This window comes from Xyrauchen texanus, chromosome 10 (assembly GCF_025860055.1).
Source record: "Xyrauchen texanus isolate HMW12.3.18 chromosome 10, RBS_HiC_50CHRs, whole genome shotgun sequence".
NCBI classification, from domain to species: Eukaryota; Metazoa; Chordata; class Actinopteri; order Cypriniformes; family Catostomidae; genus Xyrauchen; species Xyrauchen texanus.
The window spans coordinates 31,149,453-31,173,413 of NC_068285.1; the positions used below are offsets into that span (position 1 = coordinate 31,149,453).

Here is a 23,961-nt window from a genome sequence, read left to right on the forward strand (position 1 = left end):
ATTGAGAGCGAAAACCACTAATCGGTTACCCCACGTGACTCTACCCTCTCTAACAACCGGGCCAATTTGGTTGCTTAGGACAGGTTGCTCACTCGGCACGCCCTTGCGACTCCAGGGATGGTAGTCAGTGACAATACTCGCTGAGCTACCCAGGCCCCTTTCGCACAAATAAAAATGTTTATGTTTTTGAAATAACATGACTGACCCCCTTGTCTTGCTAAGGCTAATTTCATAGCTAACATTTTGTTTTCTAAATAAACAATTAAATAAAAATGTCACACTTTTTGCATAAGATGTTAAAATGACAGCTTGATTGGAAAAATCGCCCAACAAAAATGCCCCCTGACTGTCAGTGTTGAGTAAAACCATGCATTTGTTCATCACTTTCACCTCTTTTGGTCTGTCTGGGAATTTATTTGATAAAATATAATATTTGTGTCCGATGCTGTATATACTCTGTTTATTAATGCTGTTAATCTACCTTATTTTCTCATTAAAATGGAGTTCAGATCTCACATAGCAAAGATTGAAGGTAATAGAAAACCTGCAGCATTAAAATCCAAATTAAAAGTGAATCATTCATTCAAACACTATCACACACACTGTATGAGTAATAATAAGGGTAGAGAGCAATCATCATTATTTTATCCATTATTTTAGATAAACATATCTGAGATCTGGTTATATCATTTTCTTTTACATTTTGGAAAAGTTATTTAATTCCTCTTTTAGGTAAATAAAAATAATAACAACAAGTCTTAAGACTTATCATCGTGGAATTTGATTAAATATGATTGTAATTTGTTAATAAAAATACATGTATTAATAACCCCTGTGAGCAAGCTGAAGGCGACTGTGGCAAGAAACACAAAACTCCATAAGATGTTGTTTAATGGAGAAAAATAACCTTGTGAGAAACCAGACTCACTGTGGGGGCCAGTTCCCCTCTGACTAATATCATGAAAATAATGCCAATATTACTTATGTATAGTGCAAGTCATGGTTTAAAATGATTAAACTAAGTGTTAGGGGTCAGTATTTAAACAAAGATTTTGTATGAACTGTAAGATTAATGACTAATGTCTTTGAAGTTCATTCTGGATTAACTGCAGAAGTTCACATGGATGCCCTTTGTTATTGGCTGATGAAGGCTTTTGTTGGCCATTAATTGATAGTCTGTATTCCATTTTAAAAGTGTGGTCCATTATTAGACAAAGGTGATGCAGGCAGATATCAGTGAGGTGCATTACAGTCCAACTGGCCGGTAATTTCGGTGAGGTCTATCCTAAATCCAAGGTTCAGGCAATGGCATATGAAGTATCCCATGTATTACGGTTGGAGTTGGCATCAGTTCATCCTTTAATGTCCGTTGGAATAGACTGAAGTAATGTCTGTCTGGCACTGGCTGCATTCATCACTCAGAGACACGTAGCAGTGGAGTCCGACACAAAACAGGAATGGAGCTGGATCTGGCCGGCTCTGTTAACCTCTTAATATGAATCCCGAGATTAAGACAGGGAAACAAATAGAGTAATATTAGCATAGATAAGTTATAGGTAACTGTTTTAGTTAGGTCTGCAGGAACCAGAAACAGTCTAATTATGAGTTGATGGATAAATTAGGTGTATGCCTGGCTAAATGGATGAGTCTTCTTTAGTCGAGACTGAGTGAGTGTGTGTCTGTCCCGAACAATATTTCGGAGAATATTCCATAGTTCAGGAGCCTCCTTTTGATATTCAAGGAACTATTAAAATATGAACCTGTCATGTTCATGACAGTCTTTGTGTAATTCAGCCAACTTAATGAGCAAACTTTAACTTGCATTGCTCAATGCTCTTACTGGAGGTCAGAAAATGTCTAATTTCTGTCTACTTTTTATTTCTCATCAGAATTTTAGGAGAAACGTCTGAGACAAGGTTGATAACTCAATAAAACAGAACTAAAAACTTCTGAGTGTAAAAGCAACTTTTGAGCAAGACTTTACCTCTGCATTGTAGCTTTATTTGTAAATATGCAGGTTTTATGTATGTTTGTGCAGGTGATGATTACTCTGGAGCAGCTGGAGAAAGTCAGCACTTTTCAGGAATTTGTCCAAATCTTCAGCCAATTCGGGAACGAGATGGTAGATTTTGCCCATCTTACAGGAGACAGACAGAATGTAAGTGACCTCTCATACACATCCCCTGCTTATCCTCCTCCTATCACATTCCCTCTCTTCACAGATAATCAAACACTGATAACAACATTTCCCATGTAGATTCACATAACTCATGAGGGGAGAGGGGCAAAGATAATGGAGGGATTTAAGTTATAAAGAATTGAACTGTGCCATACACTGCGATTTCAATCACTCCACTCACAAACCCTTTGGCTTATATATGTGTGTGTCCCCTCAAGATTCAGATGTTGCAGATCCATGGTAGACTGTAATCTGGTCACATTTATTTTAATAGACTGATCTCTCATAATATAATTTGGGATAGATTGAAGTCATATTAAGTCCCCCCAAAACTACACTATTACGTTTTACAATGTACCGGTAGTTTTATGTATGGGAGAGATTATATTAATATAATTTCAGATAAAAGTGGCTGCTAAAATGTGTAATTTAGTAACCAAGATAACCAAATACTAATATTGACCAAACTAAGAGAGTTATACAGAGAGCTATCTAGTTAGTAAGCCTATTGGCAGGGTATTGACTAAAAATACATTTCATTATGGTTAAATAAAAACAGTTAAGTCAACAAAAAAACTGCTTTCGAGTGGTCCTAGTGTGTTACACATTTCCTTTCTTGAAAAAAAAAAAAACTCTCCCTCGTGTTTTGATTACAGTTTGATCTGTGATCTAGCCAGCAAAGTTTACCACCTCAGCTCTGATTGGCTGAAATTCTGGCATATTATAATGCTGTAAACTTGTTGAGCAAGCAAGCGGTCAAAGCTATGAGCGCACGCAGAATGGGTAGTAGGAGAGAGCGAGTGAGATCTTGCACACGCAAAAAAAAACTGTGGAGTATATTTCAGAAATCTGTACAAAGAAACTTTATTCAAGTGCAAAATGAATTTTTGTTTGCTCAAAATGAATTAATCTTTGCAAGAAGATACATTGCTTCACAAAAGTTAGTTCACGCACAAACAAAATACCTTTTAATGCACTCAAAATATCATCTTGTTTGCAGAATTTTTTTGTGTGCTCAAAATTGTGGCACATAATTTATATAACTCCATAAAACCCCACTGATAAAATTTTTAAGGAATGTTCCACTCGACTGCAATGCAGAACAGATGGATTGAGTGTAATTGTAGGTCTGTGGTGCTTATTAACGGGAATCCAAAGTGTTTGGGCTCACATCAGTGTATTGACGCAATGCAGTAACTCACAACACATGCGTGATCAGGGAGTTATTACATTCATATGAGTTAGTGCTAGATTATTTACCACATGTACCCTTTGTGTGAATATGCCTATTCCCTGCTATATATTTGTCATCTTACCAGCTTTATCAAGATGGCCACACCTTCTGGTAGTCCAGCTTACAGACCATCTAGAAGAGCTTGTACCAGCTAATGCCATTAAATAACCAGCTTGAAGTAACTTGCGAACATCACAAGCCAGATTTCCAGCTGGGCACAGCTGTATGTTTCTCCTCATAAGGCCTCCTCCCAGGCAACATCACGATTAGGATGGTATTAATATGAATATGAATGACACCGAGAATTTATTGGAGAGGCTCTCTCATTTCAAACATGATGCTTCCATATGTGTTTGATAATGTTTCACAAACACATCACGTTCCTATCTCTGCAGTGCTTCCCTGCCAATCTGCGGCCTCCGTCTTTGCAGTTTTATTCAGAAGAACATAATAACAGATAATCGCATCATCTTTTGTTAGCTGTGGCTCTCAGCCGGGCCGAGAGAGAGATCAGGCTCATTTTATTCTCTCCGTCATGCACTCACATGGTCTGTCAGTCACAAATCCCTTATGCTTCATGAGGTGTTGAGTGAGTGCGGCTCTATTGAGTTATATTTCAGATTCGCTCAGTGATGCTGGAAGGCATTATGTCAGCGCTATCTCTTCCAAGGACCAAATTTACCCTTCATTCTCAGCAAGACTTTGGTAAATGATCACTTTGAATGAATTCAGCGAGTTCTCTATGTCTCCTGACAGTTGGCTTTATACCATCAAGAGTCAAGTCATGTGCCATTCTGGTTGAACAACATGCTGTATCGAAATCATGAGTCATTGGTCCCACTTTGGTGAGACAAGTTTAGGGACTTTTCCATGAATAGGGTACAAAATAGGGTCTTAAAATCCCTTTCCATGAAAGTTCCTTGAAAACAAATTCTCTGTGAAATGAGGTGCTTAACCAGAAAAAAAGGTTGATTGTCAACCTCAGGATGTCAAACTAAATATTATATGAGCTTTATTATATATTTATTCTACATGAATATATATAGATAGATAGATTAAAATTTGGAAAAAATTAAAAGCACCCGAGGCAGTGTGTGTTTTCTTATGTTTGTTTCTCATTTTCCTCAGGATCTGAAGGATGAGAAGAAAAGAGCTCGAATGGCTGCAGCTCGTGCTGTTCTGGAGAAATGCACGATGATGCTCCTCACGGCTTCTAAGGTAATCTGCTGTCTAAAACATGTTAATATCATTAAAAAGTATCACAAGGGGGGCACTTATAGAGTGATTAAACATGTTTATGTGAGAGTTCCACATACTAAGAGTGTAATTTGTACCTAAAACATTTGTTTTTTAAACAAATGTTATTTTTTTAATTGTGGTATTTTTTTCTACCTTATTTACCTCTAAATTACTAAACAACACCATTAATTTTAGATAAAATAAGAACATTTTATGTTAAATTTACTTTTACACATTAACTATGTCACAATTTGATTCAGGGACATATTGTATTGTCATGAATTGGGGGAAGATTACTGCCATCTGTTGGAGAGAAAAAAAAATATATAACTAGTATACACTCACCTAAAGGATTATTAGGAACACCTGTTCAATTTCTCATTAATGCAATTATCTAATCAACCAATCACATGGCAGTTGCTTCAATGCATTTAGGGGTGTGGTCCTGGTCAAGACAATCTCCTGAACTCCAAACTGAATGTCAGAATGGAAAAGAAAGGTGATTTAAGCAATTTTGAGCATGGCATGGATGTTGGTGCCAGACGGGCCAGCCTGAGTATTTCACAATCTGCTCAGTTACTGGGATTTTCACGCACAAACATTTCTAGGGTTTACAAAGAATGGTGTGAAAAGGGAAAAACATCCAGTATGCGGCAGTCCTGTGGGCGAAAATGCCTTGTTGATGCTAGAGGTCAGAGGAGAATGGGCCAACTGATTCAAGCTGATAGAAGAGCAACTTTGCCTGAAATAACCACTCGTTACAACCGAGGTATGCAGCAAAGCATTTGTGAAGCCACAACACGCACAACCTTGAGGCGGATGGGCTACAACAGCAGAAGACCCCACCGGGTACCACTCCTCTCCACTACAAATAGGAAAAAGAGGCTACAATTTGCAAGAGCTCACCAAAATTGGACAGTTGAAGACTGGAAAAATGTTGCCTGGTCTGATGAGTCTCGATTTCTGTTGAGACATTCAGATGGTAGAGTCAGAATTTGGCGTAAACAGAATGAGAACATGGATCCATCATGCCTTGTTACCACTGTGCAGGCTGGTGGTGGTGGTGTAATGGTGTGGGGGAAGTTTTCTTGGCACACTTTAGGCCCCTTAGTGCCAATTGGGCATCGTTTAAATGCCACGGCCTACCTGAGCATTGTTTCTGACCATCCCTTTATGGCCACCATGTACCCATCCTCTGATGGCTACTTCCAGCAGGATAATGCACCATGTCACAAAGCTCGAATCATTTCAAATTGGTTTCTTGAACATGACAATGAGTTCACTGTACTAAAATGGCCCCCACAGTCACCAGATCTCAACCCAATAGAGCATCTTTGGGATGTGGTGGAACAGGAGCTTCGTGCCCTGGATGTGCATCCCACAAATCTCCATCAACTGCAAGATGCTATCCTATCAATATGGGCCAACATTTCTAAAGAATGCTTTCAGCACCTTGTTGAATCAATGCCATGTAGAATTAAGGCAGTTCTGAAGGCGAAAGGGGGTCAAACACAGTATTAGTATGGTGTTCCTAATAATCCTTTAGGTGAGTGTATTTTATATACTACAGTGTCTGCTGAGGTCAACTCATTTGCCTGATTGAAGCAAACTGATTTTTGTTTTCAGATCTTATGACTAGTTATGCATTTAGATATACACCGATCAGCCACAACATCAAATCCACCTGCCTAATATTGTGTAGGTCCCCCTCATGCCGATAAAACAGTACCAACCTGCATCTCAGAATAGCATTCTGAGATTATATTCTTCTCGCCACAATTGTACAGAGTGGTTATCTGAGTTACTGTAGACTTTGTCAGTTCGAACCAGTCTGGTCATTCTCTGTTGACCTCTCTCATCAGCAAGGTGTTTCCATCCACAGAACTGTAGCTCACTGGATATTTTTCGCACCATTCTGAGTAAATTCTAGAGACTGTTGCATGTGGAAATCCAAGGAGATCAGCAGTTACAGAAATACTCAAACCAGCCCATCTGCACCAACAATCATGCCATGGTCAAAATCACAGAGATCACTTTTTTTCTCCATTCCGATGGTTGATGTGAACATTAACTGAAGCTCCTGACCCATATCTGCATGATTTTATTGACTGCACTGCTGCCTCACGTTTAGCTGATTAGATAATTGCATAATGATTGTTGGTGCCAGATGGGCTGGTTTGAGTATTTCTGTAACTGCTGATCTCCTGGTTTAAGGTGTTTTGAAGTGTCAGTTTTTGCAATGATAAAACATTGTTACGGAGTAAGATTTTACACTTTCTCACTGTGGAAAAGGTAAACTCCGCATTTGATCTGTGTGTGTGTGTTCATTGTTGATGTCTAATGTCTCACCCTTAAATTTATCTCTGTGTGTGTGTGTGTGTGTGTGTGTGTGTGTGTGTGTGTGTGTGTGTGTGTGTGTGTGTGTGTGTGTGTGTGTGTTCTTCATTGTGGATGTGTTATGGTCCCAACCCTTCATTTCTGTGTGTGTTTTGCATTTGTGTCTGATTCTATTTGACAAATGAATAAAAAAATTATATCTGTTATAGTCTCACTTATTCATTCCTGTTTGTGTGTGTGTGTGTGTGCGCGTGCGTGCGTGCGAATTCCACATTGTGGATGTGTTATAGTATCACCCCTTCATTTCTGTGTGTGTGTCCTGCATTGTGGAATGCAAGGTTTTATCATCTCACACATTTGTTTCCAATTGGGGGTAAATTTTGACCCCAAACACCATTAGTGTAATTTTTCCACACCACTACACCAACAGAATCCAGCCCATTTTGTATAGATAGTAAATTTAGGGAAAAGTCAGCAAACCTCATCCCACTGAGATGAAGGGAACCATGTTTTTTAAAGAAGCAAATTTCAAAAGGGGGAATAAAAGACCCCAACAGAAGATTTGGGTTAAAATACTCAATCAGATTACAGTTTTGGAATTGCACACACAGACCGGTTTCTAGCCACTAGCCAGGTGGCTATAATTGAACTGAAGATTGAGTGGTTTCACTCAGCGTTTGACCACTCGATATACAAAAATAATTTCACTTTTAAGGAGACACAGGTCAAAAACATCTCTGCAGTGTGGACTCTGCCTTCCAAAACTCAATATCCTTTACATATCCTTCAAATTGCTTTTTTTATTCTGCTTCTTTTGCTTTTGTGATAACTTTTTAAGACTGTTTTTTGTGTTGCTGATTCATAAATATTACTGTTCTGATCTGTTGGCACAGATGTTTGTAATGGTGAAGTTGCAGGAGTAAGACCATGCTTGTTAAACAAGCTTGATAAACTTAGAAATGCTGGTTAAATTCAAACATTTGAGTCTGTCATCGATGGAGGGCCTAGTGCTCTATCAGCATTATGGGGGAACACATGCATCTCCCTTCATATTTTTACACTGGGTAAAATACATTTGCGATCCATGCTTCTGAATTTGTTGACAAAATCACCATTCAAACGACGAGACTATGCCTTCTCATGACAAATACTTATTCAAATGACTCAACTCTTCTGATGTGAGCTACAAAATAATGTCTACTCTATATCCAATATCCAGTGACATTCATTAATTATTAATTCTGGAAAGAAATCATACCAGGAAGACACTAGTTTAAAAAATCTATAGATCTTAATAAGAATAATTCACAGCATCTTGCATTTAAGCAACATTGTCAAAATGGTATATATTATCTACTGAAATGCATGTGACATCAAACAAACATGAGTTAGGTCAGAGGTAATCCAAAAGCAATCAGGTTAGATTACCTAAAAATTATAATCCAAGATATTACATTACTGAAGCCAATTTTAGTCATGTAATTTGCCATTTCTGTGGTATCGGATTGCAACTCCGAAGTAATCTAACCAGCACTGGCAGTTTTTTAGTCATGGGACAATGGTAATAGCATGTTTATTTGAATATGTACCAGAGTAATATACAGTAGTACCATAATATTCTTTGAAGTATCACACTTCCACCGCAGAACATTTTAGTGAGTGGTGTTTTATCATTGAGCTTGAATTTACAACTAAGCAACAGTGTTATCTTCTTATGTTGGTAAAATAACATGAACTAACATTGAATTTACCCAGCAAATTTTGATGGTTATATGTAGTATGACTAGTACTTCTCTTATTCCTCGGTTGTTGTTTAAAAATAATATTTTTGCCCTCTCTGTCTCTCAGACTTGTCTGAGACATCCAGACTGCGAGTCGGCAAGGATCAACAAAGAAGCAGTGTTCCAGCGTATGCGCCTGGCCCTGGAGCAAGTCATCAAGATTGTGACTGACACGAGGAGCAGTGGCGAAACCAAAGCACTTCCTGTCAGCATCTACGCTGGGATTAAAGACTTTAAGGTGCAGATGTCAGACAGCGGCTCTCCGATGAATGTCTCAATGGATGAAGTTTCTCTTTGAAAGTCAAACTTCGACTGAAAGTACTGTGTGATTGTCCAACCAGTCAAGCCACACATACACAACCTCTAGACCTTATTCTTTGCTATACACCTATTTTTTTTTTTTTATACAAACTTTGCAAGCAAATGCCTTCTGTCAGCTTGTTCAATGTACATATTTTTTATTGTTTACTTGGAAAAACGAAATGCTGATCAAAACGCAGCTCATTATAAAAACAATGAGATTTTGAAATTACTAGGTTTTTCTCCAATCTTGACGTCCGTACTAACTACTTACTAGATGTGCCAATCATATTTGTAATGAGCTGATTATTTGGTTATCTTGAAAATTGAGAGCTACAACTATTTCCTTTTGTTCTGGAAAATAAATAATGAATAATTTGAGGTCATATCTCAAACTTGGTCATTCTTGGTTATAGCTGCTGTGTTTTTTTTATAATTTTAACTTAATATAATTAATATGATTTGAAAAATCACAGCAGCTTCAAATTTCACGTTTAAGGTATTACTGTGTGTCATTAGTGTTTAAAACATGAACGTTTTATTAAAAGGATATTCCGAAGAAAACCCATGGCTCAAAAATTCTAATTGTCTTCCGGTTTTAAGACTACAACCTGAACGCTTCTATTGGAACTTTATCTTTCAGGTAAAAATGGAGGCTCTGAGAGACTCTCTGTACTGTGTGTCCTGTGAAGCTGTGGCAGCTCAGCTGGAAGCTCTAATGGAGAAGACTGAAGACTTCACAGACTCTGCCTACACCAGCCACGAGCAGAGAGAGACAATCATACAACTCTTCCAGATCATACGTCATGAGACCCAACAGCTCATCAACACATGGAGACAGGCGGTAGGATGGACAGACACACTCATATACTGTGCATATTTGTTTTTCTGTCAGGGTGGGGACTTTCCATTGACTTCTGTTGTTTTTATATAGAGCTAATGATATGGTGTATCCCCTAACCCCACAGGCCAAAGTATACTTCGGTTGTCCGGGTTGCTGATCGCTCCAAGCACAGTGTGCGTGATGCTAATTATGTCATCAGCACAGTGCGGACTATCCGTTTGAGCCTGCCGTTGATTACTAAATAGTCTCAAAACTGTCATAGTGCACATACGTCGAACGCATTTGTATTTGCTAGCGATCAAGAGTATACTTTAAAATGCAACCTGGTTGACCAGGTGTAATCCAAATCGGAACGCAGAAAAACTAAGCATTGTTGGGCCTTAACCCTCACAAAAACCTTTTTTTGCATTTTTTTTATTTATATTAGGCATCACTTAATGTCCCCAATGGAGGTTTTGTCAGATATATTTGTCTTAGAGATTTGTCCCTAAACTGTGGCTAAAATGTATATAGTACACACACACACACACACAAATCCTCTAAATATAGCATCTTGTCTTTGTCCCTACATGTTCCTTGCTTTTACACTCATCTCCCAAGACAACATGTTTAAAAGCATTTCACTTGGCTTGAATATCTGTGTCCTTCACTTCTTTGTTGTTCACTGTGTAAAGGATTTTCTGCACATCTCCCCTCCTGTGGAGTAACTGAACCTGAATCTCACATCCTCAAACATACCCTGAACCTCACACGCTCACAGCGCTCCATACATTAGAAGAAATAGGAACTGCAGTGTGGATCTATTGGTGTTCATTCATTGCTGGTTCCAGCCCTCAGTTTCCTCTGCCCCCTTGATTAAACTATTCATCTGCTTTCATTGTGGCATGCATGCCTTTATTTTGGAGCAAATACTTTTAAGTTTTGTATTAATACCACATGATTTTGTTGTTTAAAAATGTATGTGTTCTGTATCTTAAAGACGTGCATGTTCTTTATCTAAATTGAAATGAGGGCTTCATGATTTTACACGCGGGCAGATCTGACTCTAAATCTTCTGATGGCTTTAAACCATAAGGAGAAGCAAAGGAAGAAAGAAGAAAATTCATGAAAATCGCATGTACACTTTAATAGCATCAATAGAAGAGGATCAGACGGTTGCTTTTATTAATATGAATGGCTTGTGAAAGAAAAAGCCTGTTCAAGGTAATAATGAAAAAAGATTGAGGCACTGCAATTATTTTACTTTTGAAAGAAATTTCAGACACCTTATATATACTTGGTGTAGAAAATGTTCTTGCAATTTTTAAAAATGAAAATGTTTACCCTAACACATTTGATGCTTTTATCCCATGTGGAAAAATCATGGGAATTATAAAATCTCAAGTCATATGATTTTTATAGTCAAAGTTGTGCTAAGTAAGTTTTTGCTAATTAAAAAGGTTTTACACGTAATGATATGAATAGCATTTTTTTTTTTTATATATATATATGTTGAAAATTATGTACACTCCCAATAGACGAAGATTCTCGTCATATCAGAAACCCAATAAAAGCCATTTAATTTTCATATTGAGCATGTAGCCCCTCACGGATGCTGCCATGTTGACAAAACATGACACTGTGTCATGCAATTGACTATCACTATTAATGAATATAATAATAATAACATGTTTATATAGCACTTTCAGTCTCAAACATAAAATATATGTAAACCAAACAAGCAATCCAAACCAAACAATATAACAAACACAATATACCTACGTTTGGATTGGACACAAAGATGTCCATTATAGGAATATGTGTGTACCATGAGACAGAGAAAAACACAGGTTTAAAGTAACAAAACAGAAGATTAGCTAACATATTCGGTGTAGAGTGGCAGCATTTGGTAAACAAATTTCCAGTATCAAAGATGATGGGTATCAGTATAGAGTCCAAAACTACAAGTACTGTACTGGGACCGATGGGAAGAGTAAGAACCAGACTTAGTGCACCTTGAATATAAATTTTTCTAGTTTTGCTCTTCTTTAATATATTTAATTGGCTAGAAATGACCTTGGGTAGAGTAAACCTTGCTCGCAATCAGTAGTGATGTCTGATTTATGAGCGACAAAATCAGTGTTTTGTTGGTTATTTTCAATTAATTAGTCAAGCTGGTTCAGTAGTAAACATTTGTTGTCCATTCAAAGGGAATGGCATTGCAAAATCTGATAAATAAAGAAACGTTTGTGCACATACAAAACATAAAGTCACCCTAAAAAACATTTGGGCACATAAGCCACACTTAAAATGTACGGCTTTCATTGAATTAGATAACACTATATCAAACCAAGTGACATCTGTAAACAAACAATGACCTTTTTTCAGAACTAACTTAATTTTTGCAATTACTTTCAACTAACTGATGCCATGGTAATTAGTAGTGGTTGTACGAAGTAAGTTTCCCCTCTAGCTCCAAGAAGCTTGTATATTCCTAAACTAGAACCTAGAAGCTCTATATCGCCGCCCTTGTGGAAGAACTTCAAATTTGAATGAAGAATATGTGCAGAGACATCCATACACTTCCATCCATTGCATGTCTTCCAAAGGAACCTTGTTTTCATTAAATAAAGGCATTACAATTTATTTTCTTGTCGTGTCTACCTTAAAACAGCCCTTGTAGGTATGTTTTTCTGTCATCAGATGCTACTGAGTGTTGTTTTCACATGGTCAAATTTGGGTTGGCCCTCACTTTATCCTTCTAAAATGTCAGTGACCGAAACATTTGGTGTGTGTTCACTGAAGTGCAATGAGTGTTTAAGTCACAGTGTGATGTCTCAGAGTGAAATTCAGAAGACAAGAGCGCTAATGCTCATACGCCTGTCTGTGCTGTGTTTGTGTTGACACCCTGTTGTGATTCTGTCTGAAAGCAATCCCACCCACCTGTCTGCCTGTCCTCCCAAGAAAGAGATGCAGAAAAAGTCTGTCATGTCTTACAAAGTCTGTCTTTCAGGCTGCCCAGGCCCTACTGACACTTGTGTTGAAATTTGACGAGTTCCTCAACATGGATGGCGAATGTTCAGATGAAATCATCCTTTGTGCAGTGCTTAAAGTGCCCTTTCTCTCTCTCTCTGTCTTTCTTTTTCCCTCCAGCAGCAAACGCTTAAAGCCAAAGAGGCCACGGAAGCGATGGAGCTCTCTATTCTCAAGACTTGTCAGAGTGTCAGTGATCTCAGGCGAGAGGTGAGATTCTTGCGACAGGCTGCAAGCAGGGATTGAATCCCTGGAGGGAAAGCCTCTGGGGAGGAAAAAAAAAAAAAAAACTTTCTGTTGAGGTATCCATTTCAGTGCTGAATGCTCCTCTGTTCAGAAGTTATGAATCTACAGCACCATGGCAAAATAAATCATACTTTACGTGGAATGTAATGATATAAAATATCAGGGTACTAATTTGCTGTCTGTATTCAAGAACAAACATACAGTGTGACGCTGCGACCACTGTAGTCTGAATTATGAACAAATTATTCATATTTTATAATATACGTACAGTATAATACTTAAATGAATCAGGCATAAACACTCAAAGTTATTGATTGATTTGAATCAAATGAATCATCTTGATTACAAAATTAAAATCTGACTCACTTATTGTAGTCATAACTTTTATGTGTGTCTGAAAAGAATGCTAGTTTATGAGACTTTTATCAGTATACTTTAATAAATTGACCAGCATGAATCCTTTATTTCGCTGTCTCTCACATGTCATTGTTCAGCTTCATAAGGTAGCGGTTGGGAGGGCCACTGAACTGCTGAAGCTGCATTCAGATCACCTGGTGCTGCAGGCTCTGAAGGCCTCCGGTGGGGATGGAAACCTAGAGGCCGTGGCTGACTATGCTGGCACACTCACTGAGCACAAAGAACAGCTGCTGGAGGTGAGAGGCTCATCTGCTCAACATTAGAGATGTACATTTTTGCTCTGACAAAGATCTTGGAGATGCATCTCCATAAGACCTGCATAACAGATTACAAATATTTACTAAACGATGCAAAATGAATGTATCATGAAATGGGGAATTTAGTAAAAATTAGGTTCAGTTGGATTTGAATTTTTGTGGTACCAGTCATAATTTATGATTCAGGTATGTTAGCATGTTTTAACATGCTTCTATCATGTTTTAACAATTTGCTAGTATGTTTTATCTGTTAGCATGTGTTAGCATGTTGTTAGCATGTTTCTAGCATATTTTAGCACTGAGCTAGGCATTGCTAACAAGTTGCTTGCATGTTGCTAGGCATTGTTAGCATGTTTTAGCTAGATGTTGCTAGCATGTGTTAGCACGTTTTAGCACTTATCTAGGTGTTTCTAGCATGTGTTGGCACTTAGCTGGGCATTGCTATCATGTTTTAGCACTTAGCTAGGTGTTGCTAGCATGTTTTAGCATGTTTGTAAATTAGCTGTCCCCTCAAAATAAATCATCACACAGCCATTAATGTCTAAACTGCTGGCAACAAAATGAGTACACCCCTAAGTAAAAATGTCCAAATTGGGCCCAATTAGCCATTTTCCCTCTTGGTGTCATGTGACTCGTTAGTGTTACAAGGTCTCAGGTGTGAATGGGGAGCAGGTGTGTTAAATTTGGTGTCATCACTCTCACACTCCCTCATACTGGTCACTGGAAGTTCAACATGGCACCTCATGGCAAAGAACTCTCTGAGGATCTAAAAAAAGTATTGTTGCTCTACATAAAGATGGCCTAGGCTATAAGAAGATTGCCAAGACCCTTCCACTCAGAACAGGCCTCGCCATGGTCGACCAAAGAAGTTGAGTGCAGCGTAAAATCCAGAGGTTGTCTTTGGGAAATAGATGTATGAGTGCTGCCAGCATTGCTGCAGAGGTTGAAGGGGTGGGGGGTCAGACTGTCAGTGCTCAGACCATATGCCGCACACTGCATCAAATTGGTCTGCATGGCTGTCATCCAAGAAGGAAGCCTCTTCTGAAGATGATGCACAAGAAAGCCCGCAAACAGTTTGCTGAAGACAAGCAGACTAAGGACATGGATTACTGGAACCATGCCCTGTGGTCTGATGAGACCAAGTAAACTTATTTGGTTCAGATGGTGTCAAGCGTGTGTGGCGGAAACCAGGTGAGGAGTACAAAGACAAGTGTGTCTTGCCTACAGTCAAGCATGGTGGTGGGAGTGTCATGTTCTGGGGCTGCATGAGTGCTGCCGGCACTGGGGAGCTACAGTTCATTGTGGGAACCATGAATGCCAACATGTACTGTGACATAATGAAGCAGAGCATGATCCCCTCCCTTCGGAGACTGGGATGCAGGGCAGAATTCCAGCATGATAACGACCCCAAACACACCTCCAAATCGACCACTGCCTTGCTAAAGAAGCTGAGGGTGAAGGTGATGCACTGGCCAAGCATGTCTCCAGACCTAATCCCTATTGAGCATCTGTGGGTCATCCTCAAATGGAAGATGGAGGAGCACAAGGTCTCTAACATCCACCAGCTCCGTGATGTCATCATGGAGGAGTGGAAGAGGACTCCAGTGGCAATCTGTGAAGCTCTGGTGAACTCCATGTCCAAGAGGGTTAAAGCAGTGCTGGAAAATAATGGTGACCACACAAAATATTGACAATTTGGGCCCAATTTGGACATTTTCACTTAGGGGTGTACTCACTTTTGTTGCCAGCTGTTTGGCTGTGTGTTGAGTTATTTTGAGGGGACAGCAAATTTACACTGTTATACAAGCTGTACACTCACTACTTTACATTGCAGCAAAGTGTCATTTCTTCAGTGTTGTCACATGAAAAGATATAATCAAATATTTACAAAAATGTGAGAGGTGTACTCAGTTTTGTGAGATTCTGTATATATCATATAATCCATTTGTTGGAGTCTGAGTATAGGATTATCTTTAAAGTGTACTGTCATTCATTCTCATTACACCTCATTTCAGAATTGTCGTTTGCTCTGTCATATTTCGGGGACAGAGCCTCTGGAGATCACCTGTATTCATGCTGAAGAAACCTTCTGTGTCATTGGCCCACAGGTAAACAAAGAGACCCCACTGAAACATCTGCTCAAAAACAAGGAAGTTGGCTCCTCAGCAAAATAGCAATATACATTTTTTGTTTATAAATAAAAGAACTGTAGATTGTTATTCACCTTAGTCAGCGCTTATTTAAAAAAAATCACCAATGCTTATTTGACACATTTTGTGGTGTCTTGTTGACTTTGCAACTCTGATTACAGAAACACACACACACACACACACACACACACACACACACACACACACACACAGACAGATATTAATAAACTAGCAAGAAATGGATCATTTGCAAAACATGCATCACTGCTTCCTGCTGTTTGAATTGTATTGGCTGTGCTTGGAATATGAACTTTATAACAATAGCCTAGTTTCCATCCACCTTTGCACTATTTTGTTATTGACAAAGTGAAAATGCAAAAAATTATTGTGACATTTGCCACCTTATGCCCGTTTCCATTCAAATAGCCTTTTATCTATAAAAATGGTGTGCGTGATGACGTCATGAATAGAAAAATACTTTGTCGCATAAGATTTGGTTTAGCACAAATTAAATCTGCCCTGAAGCCATTTCCATTCAGAAGTGTGTTTATCGCTAATTCGACTCCAAGATGTCCCTATTTCTTTTTCCTACGACGTTTGGGGAGATTATTGAGAAAATTCATTGAAATTAGGCAGCGTACACTCATTTTAATTTCACAAATAAAAGCAATCAGAAGAGGAGGAATTGCAATCAAAAAGGAACAGTTGCCCGTCTGATGGGCATGTAATCTAAAGCATTGCCATCACAACTGCATTATATCCTGTATATTTCTCCAGCAACTTTTAACGACCATCTGAACTTGATTATCGTCTAAAATGTATTTTAGCTTCATAATGCAAATTAATATTTTCTGAAGAAGCAGTAAATGCGTTCCGAGTTAAAGAGGGTTAGATTTAAAATATTTAAACGTTTTAAAATGTTCAAAAGCTTGTTTTCTGAAAGTGAACTCCACATTGGACAAATAGTTCTGATAGTTTATAGTCTTGAAAAAAGTGCAGAACATTCTTAGATTGTCATTCAGCCGACTTTATTAATCTACAGATCAGGGTAAAGCTAATTTAAGTTTGTGTAAAGAAAAGGCATATATACGTTTAAAAATATATATATATTTTTTAGTTTGGTAATTTATTTTTTTAATTTTAATGCTTTTTTAGTTTGGTAATTTATTTTTTTAATTTGAATGCTTTTTTCATTTGGTAATTTATTTAATTTTTTCAAAACTAAACTTGAGTTAAACGGAAAAATATTATGTCGACATTTGTGACATTTTTGCGATAATGTGCATTTCTATCAGCTTTATTTTAATGCGCTAAAACTTTTTTTTGCAAAAACTCCTTGGTTGGAAACGTAGTTATTGTGGCAAGTGCAATAGTGATGTGAAAAAGAACAGCCAAGACTGGGCCAGTTTATGCTGGTAACAATGTTACAATAAACACAGAAATGACAATTTGTTGTAACCCAATATTGTTACAGAATATTTTCCCAACAGTTTCTGCTGTATTTTTACTTGTGTGTTATTCCTTCTGTTAAACTGAGTGTATATTTGCAAGTGCATTTCATCAGCAGGCTTCATTAGCATGTCTGATTGTGCACTAGAGTGCAGGAAAGAGTATTCTTACAGAGAGTGACCTCTCTTCACCAGCCAATAATGACAAGTTCTAAAGATCAGCTGGCCAATAAGAGCACAGCAGGGGAGCAGCAGCTTCAGGGGTGCATGATAATGAGTTTCTTTATTGATATTTCCAAAAGCTGCTGGTAATTACCAGCTGAATCCACACCCTCAGCGGAGATGAGATCTGCTTTGCTGTGTTCCTCACAGAAAGCTGTAAATCATAATTATGCAGTTGCCAACAGAGTTAGATGGTGTATTTCTGCTCTAGCATGATGGACAGAAACCAGAGATGAATCTTGATATTCAAATTTTTTATAGCAGATAAATTATGCAGTCACATCAAAAGATATTTAAAAGTGGTGAGAAAAATCTTTATTAAAAATAGCAGCAGTAGTGCAGAGGTGGACAGAGTTGAATTTCCATTTCACACTTTTTAACAGCCCTAAAAAAAGTGTTTAAACATCTACTGCATACATATTTGCAGTTCAAATGTTGCTTCCAAAAAAAAAATGTAGTCTGAAAAAAGCTGGCTACTTTTGAATGGGGGTCACAGTCAGTGGAGAAAGACATTGTTTGGTGTAGTTACTGCACATACCAGCAGAAGCTAACCAGAAAAACCGTGAGCCCTTGGTTGCAATCTAGTGATAAATCCTCTCTGTTTGTTCCCTCAGATCATCTCAGCGGCACAAACACTAGCTCTGCACCCAACCAGCAAGATCGCCAAAGAGAACCTGGATGTGTTTTGCGAGGCCTGGGAGTCTCAGCTGTGCGACATGGCCATTCTACTGAAGGAGATCAGTGATGTGTTTGAGGGACGCAGAGGTATGCCACTTTTATCCAATGTATTTCTACCATTTTATGCCTTTTAAAAGAGCACAAAAGAGACACCCACTTTGTCTCTGTTTCAAAAGTAGGTAATTTTCCCTTTCATTTTCACCATTTGGATTTCAGAAAATGTCTCAATAACGTGGATCTAAACCATGAATCAAACCAACCAGTCCTGGGATTAATAACAACATTAAAAGCTTTACTTTAAAGCAAAAAAAGTATTTGAAAAAAATTGAATTGCATTATGAGTTTTAATAACAATATATTTTAAGGTCAATGTAAAACATTCAGATATATTCAAATAAGTGTTGTCCATCGATTGATAATTTTAATCAATTTAATAAAATTATACCAATTTATTAATTACATATGTACAATTAATCACAATATTTGCTGAGAAAGGTCCCCAAATAAAAATTATTACATATAATGATTAAACAATTATAAATAATTATGTAATTTTCTTTAATAAAAACAAAGTATATAATAAAAATAATTCAGATAATTCAAATATTTACATTATTGTGGCAGATGGGTAAAGCATGGCAAAAAGTGGCTTTAAAAGGCAATATATTGTTTATTTCCATACTTTTGAACATAAGCCTATCATTGACCTACAGTCCAAAGCAATCCATTTAGCAAATGAATCCGTCGATCTGTCTGAGATCTATTATAAGGGCTTTTCTAAGGATGCGTCAATGTGCACCTGTGTCATACAGATGCTTTTGCAGCGTCTCACTTGAGTTGAGTCATAAACAGCATTTTAGGTTGCTGTATCAATTTAGTTTGTTAGTAGTTTACCCAAAAATGAAAATTCTCTCATCATTTACTCACCCTCATGCCAATCTAGATGTCTGACATTCTTTCTTCTGCTGAACACAAATGAAGATTTTCAGAAGAATATTTCAGCTCTGTAGGTCCACACATGTAGGTCCAAGTGAATGGGTGCCAAAATGTTGAAGCTCCAAAAATCTGCATAAAAAGAATCCATAAGACTCCATTAAATCAATATATTCAGAAGTGATATGATAGAGGTTGCGGAGAAATGGGTCATTTTCACAATATTCTTATGTTTCACATTCATCATGCTTACCGCCCCCTACTGGGCAGGGAGAATTTTAAGCAAAAAAATTACTTGAATATTGATGTTTTTCACATCATATCACTTCTAAAAATAGTAAGCAGAACACTCATACATAGAAGAGTCATACGGATTACTTTTTGCACAATTTATGTGCTTTTTGTAGAGTCAAAATTTCGGCGCCCATTCACTTGCATAGTAAGGACCTACAGAGCTGAACATTTGTGTTCAGCAGTAGAAAGAAAGTCAGACCTCTAGATTGGCATGAGGCATTATCATTTTGTGTTTTGCAGAAGAAATAAAGTTATACACATCTGGGATGTCATGAGGGTGAGTAAATGATGAGAGAATTTTCATTTTTGGGTGAAGCAAGCCCATATGATTTATTGTCTGTAAGCATTGCCTATACAGCTGGTGTTTCACTTATTGTCCCCTGCGAAAACAGGTGGTACTTGTAAGCTAGAATTGCTCCTGTTCTAGAAATATTTCTTATTATGGACTGGGGACATGATTATTTATGTGTTATTTTTTAAAATATAAATAATCACTCTGAAATCACTCTCAAATAAGTTGGTGAGATAATAAGTAAAGAGATTTTTTTAGAGGATTTATTGTACAGTAAGTGGTTGTTGCTGAGCTCTTTTGGCATGGTTCCCATTTCCATGGTGACAGTGACTTCTTTGAACGGTGGATGTCTCTTTAGGGTTCTAGGGTAGTGTAGTTTTTCACCTGGAATTAGACTATTCAAATTGCTTAACTTCCTCAGAGCTTAAGTTAGGTCTGTCTTTAAAAGTTTACCATTTATCGTTAAAAATCAATTACTCTACAGAGAAAATGAATGGGATTTTTGTTTTTGGAACTGTTACACATTTCCTCCCCGTCCTTCTGTATCTTCCAGCTGCTGTCCATCTTTTCCCATAAAGCCAATCACATAGCCCAAGATATGAACCGCCCTCATGTCTTTTATGATCTCCTAGTGGTAGTTCCACTACAGTATATGCTACAGTATGGTATTGTGGATTTCTTGTCTGCTTTTATTCCATCAGTAGCATTCCTTTTCAGGTGGACAATTGTTCATGTCTGTGGGCAGGGCAATGATAACAGTTGTAACAGTCCTTTTTTGTCATGGCCAGATTGCTATCTTCTCTAGTCGCTAATGTTGTGCTGCTTTGACATTTACACTGCATCCACTTCCCTCTAATAAGGCGATTGAAAAGAGGCTGAATAAATCTCTGTAGGCACTGAAGCAGTCCCACTGAGATTACAAGTCTGTGAAAGTCTGTATTTGGACATAACGCTCAAGGATGTTTTTAAGCGATGTCAGCTTTCCAAAGCGATACTGTGGTTTTCTCATGACAGCACATAAATCCGGAGCTTTATGTGGCAGTGATATTTGTCACAGAGTCTGAAGAGAGGCCTCAGTAACATGACAGAAAAGCGGTGCCTGGGGAGATGTTTTTGTTCCAGATGAGAGGTTCCCAGTCATCATCTGTGCCAACGGAGATATTTCCCAAAACAAACTGTCATTCTCCAAGGATCATGCCTTTCTGTTGATCCACATTATCCACAGCCTTTCTCAGACTTGAAGTTCATTTTAACCAAGTTATAGGTTTATGGTTACCCCATTTGCAAATTAGGGTTTTGTCTTTTACGGATGGACTTTAAGCATTTAAAGGAAGAGTTCACTCAAAAGTGAAAACCTGACCAAAACCTGTATCATATTCTTTCTTTCGTAAAACACAGGAGAATGTTAGATCGAACGTTAGTCTCAGTCCCCATTCACTTTCACTGTATCAAAAATAGATGCAATAAAAGTGAATGGTGACTGAAGCTGTTAGTCCCTAACATTCTACCTAACACCTCGTTTTGTGTTCAATGGAAGGAAGTAAAATGGGTTTCAAACAACATGAGGGTGAGTAAATGATGACAGAATTTTCATTTTTGGGTGAACTATCTGTTTAATACTCTTACGTTTCATTTTACTAATACCTCTCAAAGGCAAATCAATGAAATATTATCCTTCTAATTTTTAGGTGATAAGAAAACATATCTGTCGCTACCAAGACCAGGGGTGAGTATATTGCAAGAACGTGTAGACCTTCAAAATATCTCTAAATCACAAATCTCATGTTACCTTTTCATGTCTTTCACCATTGTTACTGAATCATTTCTTCCTAGAAACACTCCGTTAACCTGAAGGCAGTCAAGGCTGCCAAGCTTGATGCTGAGGTACAGTTTATTTTGTAATTAATTAACGTTCAGTCAGCTCTGAAGGTTCTGTGTGTGTCTATGCATCTATGCCTCTGTGATCTGACATGTCTGCTATCCTTGATCTATCTAGGAGCAAACCACCATCGCTAAGATAGGGCTGGAACTGTGTCTACTCGCATCTGATGTGGACTCAGAGGTGGAACGCTGGGATGAGCAGGACCACGAGATGGTTCGACTGTGCCAGATCATGTCCAGCATGGCCTATTCCATGTACCTCTTCACCAGGTACTGACCTGTTGCAGCAGACTCCCTGAAAACCTTTTCATAAACTTCAAAGTTCATCTGTCAGATTATCAGATTGTGTAGAATAATACTGTATCACACAGGAAATGTAACACGGCATGTGTGTATATATATATATATATATATATATATATATATATATATATACACACAAACAGTATATAGTTAATGCAAAACATTAATAAAAAAAAGAATCCTGGCAATAGCAGGATGTAAACAAACCGTTTATATATATATTGTTTATTTTAGTATACATTTATTCTAAAATTAGTAAATGCATTGTGAAATAACATGAACTAAAAATGAACAATATATGTTGTTAATTGTAAGTTCATGTTAACTATTGTGTTATCTAAAGTTTTACATAAAGTTTTATGAAAAATGTTCAGGAAGGGAAAATCATTTTGTTGTTAATCTAGAGTTTGCCATTCTACACAATCAATTTTATGGATTTAGAGGATTTTTCATTATTAACACTGCTTTTTACTGCTCTTTCTTTCTTTCTTTCTTTCTTTCTTTCTTTCTTTCTTTCTTTCTTTCTTTCAGGGGGGAAGGCCTGCTCAAGACAACTCTGGATCTATTCCACCAAGCTGAGGTACGGCTGCATTCTCTCTCCTGTTGTTCCCTTTCTCGCATAGACATTTTAATTGAATCAGTTTGAAGTGTCATTAAGAGCAATGAAGGAAAAGACAGATCAATATATTATTAAAAGGGCCAGCTGTCATTTGTCTGTGAGATACTATGATCCAGAGCTGTGGATGGGGAGGAAATTCTGATTAGGCAGTCTGTCTTTCAATCAGCGTGGCATACTGGCCTCCACCCAACCACACCCCCTTCTTCTTAACCTCTTATCTGACAGAACAATCCTTACTGCTTGACGTCAAAGACAATAGCTCACTACTAACAGTATTGAGAAGGTCTCTCAGTATTTCAGATTTGTCTGTCTTTTATTCACTGTAAAAAAATTAAATAATGTTTTGTCAAGTTATGTTTCATGTGGAAACATCTAAATTAACTGGCTTTATGGAAGTCAGAAAATATTATATATATATATATATATATTAATAAATATGATTAATATTAGGTATAACCACTGCTTGTTATTGGTGCTTGCTAAGGGATCACTGTTGTTATTATTATTCTATTATTTGGTTACTCATGTAGAGTTTTGTGCTATTTGTACTAAAGACATAAATGATCCCTAAATGTGCGGTTTGTTGAGGCCTGACACATGAAAACGTTAAATTTGGACCCAAGCCATATCTAGGGATCAGGATATATCATAGAGACATAGTGATGGACTCTTTTGGCATGGGCCAGTAAGCAACCACCCAGAATATCTTAGCAAACCACCCAGAACACCCTTGCAACATGCCAAAAAAAATAAAATAAATTGTGTGATATTTGATCTGGTAACGTAAGGTCTGACATTTAATGATTGTTTCCCCCAGGTGCTATCAGACCAGGGTCTCCATCTGTGCTCCATCCTGCACACCTTTTCCACACAGGTAACACACCCACCATGCCCACCAGCTCTTATGGTTCAGAGTTTAATTAGATGCCTGTAAATTAAGACTTTAAATGACTGTCATCTATCTCTTTAATGTTAGTTAACCCCTGATCTGGCCTGGGTGGGTACAGGCTACACATCCATAATCACTACGCCTGACACCTGTGGGACAGCGCACGGTTTGATTAATAATCTCAAACATGCCTGACCTATAATGCATATGCCCAGCTGTGAGCAGAAAGTACCGCTAATACACATTAATATAAATAGCTCACTGCTATTTATTTAGCCATCTGTTCAAATAGTAATTACCTCACTGTGGCAAACCTTTAATGCAGTTTTGTTTGGATGGCTAAGTTAGGCAAATTAGAATGCTACATTTCTCCTTGCCTCAGGAGATACCTGGCAGTGGCTTTCAG

At 37.8% G+C, this 23,961-nt stretch overlaps 1 protein-coding gene across 2 annotated transcripts in view; it reads left to right on the top strand.

The window, feature by feature from the left end:
* LOC127651029 (alpha-catulin-like) overlaps nt 1–23,961 on the top strand; it is a 94,968-nt gene that overhangs the window by 65,282 nt on the left and 5,725 nt on the right. The window contains exons 4-16 of one of the 2 annotated variants that reach the window (XM_052136729.1): nt 2,039–2,158; nt 4,542–4,631; nt 8,838–9,008; nt 9,714–9,914; nt 13,050–13,136; nt 13,667–13,825; nt 15,862–15,954; nt 18,281–18,431; nt 21,552–21,589; nt 21,697–21,747; nt 21,860–22,014; nt 22,579–22,627; nt 23,484–23,540. In XM_052136729.1, the coding sequence (XP_051992689.1) occupies nt 2,039–2,158; nt 4,542–4,631; nt 8,838–9,008; nt 9,714–9,914; nt 13,050–13,136; nt 13,667–13,825; nt 15,862–15,954; nt 18,281–18,431; nt 21,552–21,589; nt 21,697–21,747; nt 21,860–22,014; nt 22,579–22,627; nt 23,484–23,540 (1,422 nt within the window). Of the gene's footprint in view, nt 1–2,038; nt 2,159–4,541; nt 4,632–8,837; nt 9,009–9,713; nt 9,915–13,046; nt 13,137–13,666; nt 13,826–15,861; nt 15,955–18,280; nt 18,432–21,551; nt 21,590–21,696; nt 21,748–21,859; nt 22,015–22,578; nt 22,628–23,483; nt 23,541–23,961 lie in introns of both variants that reach the window. The other variant, XM_052136728.1, reaches the window with a different exon arrangement.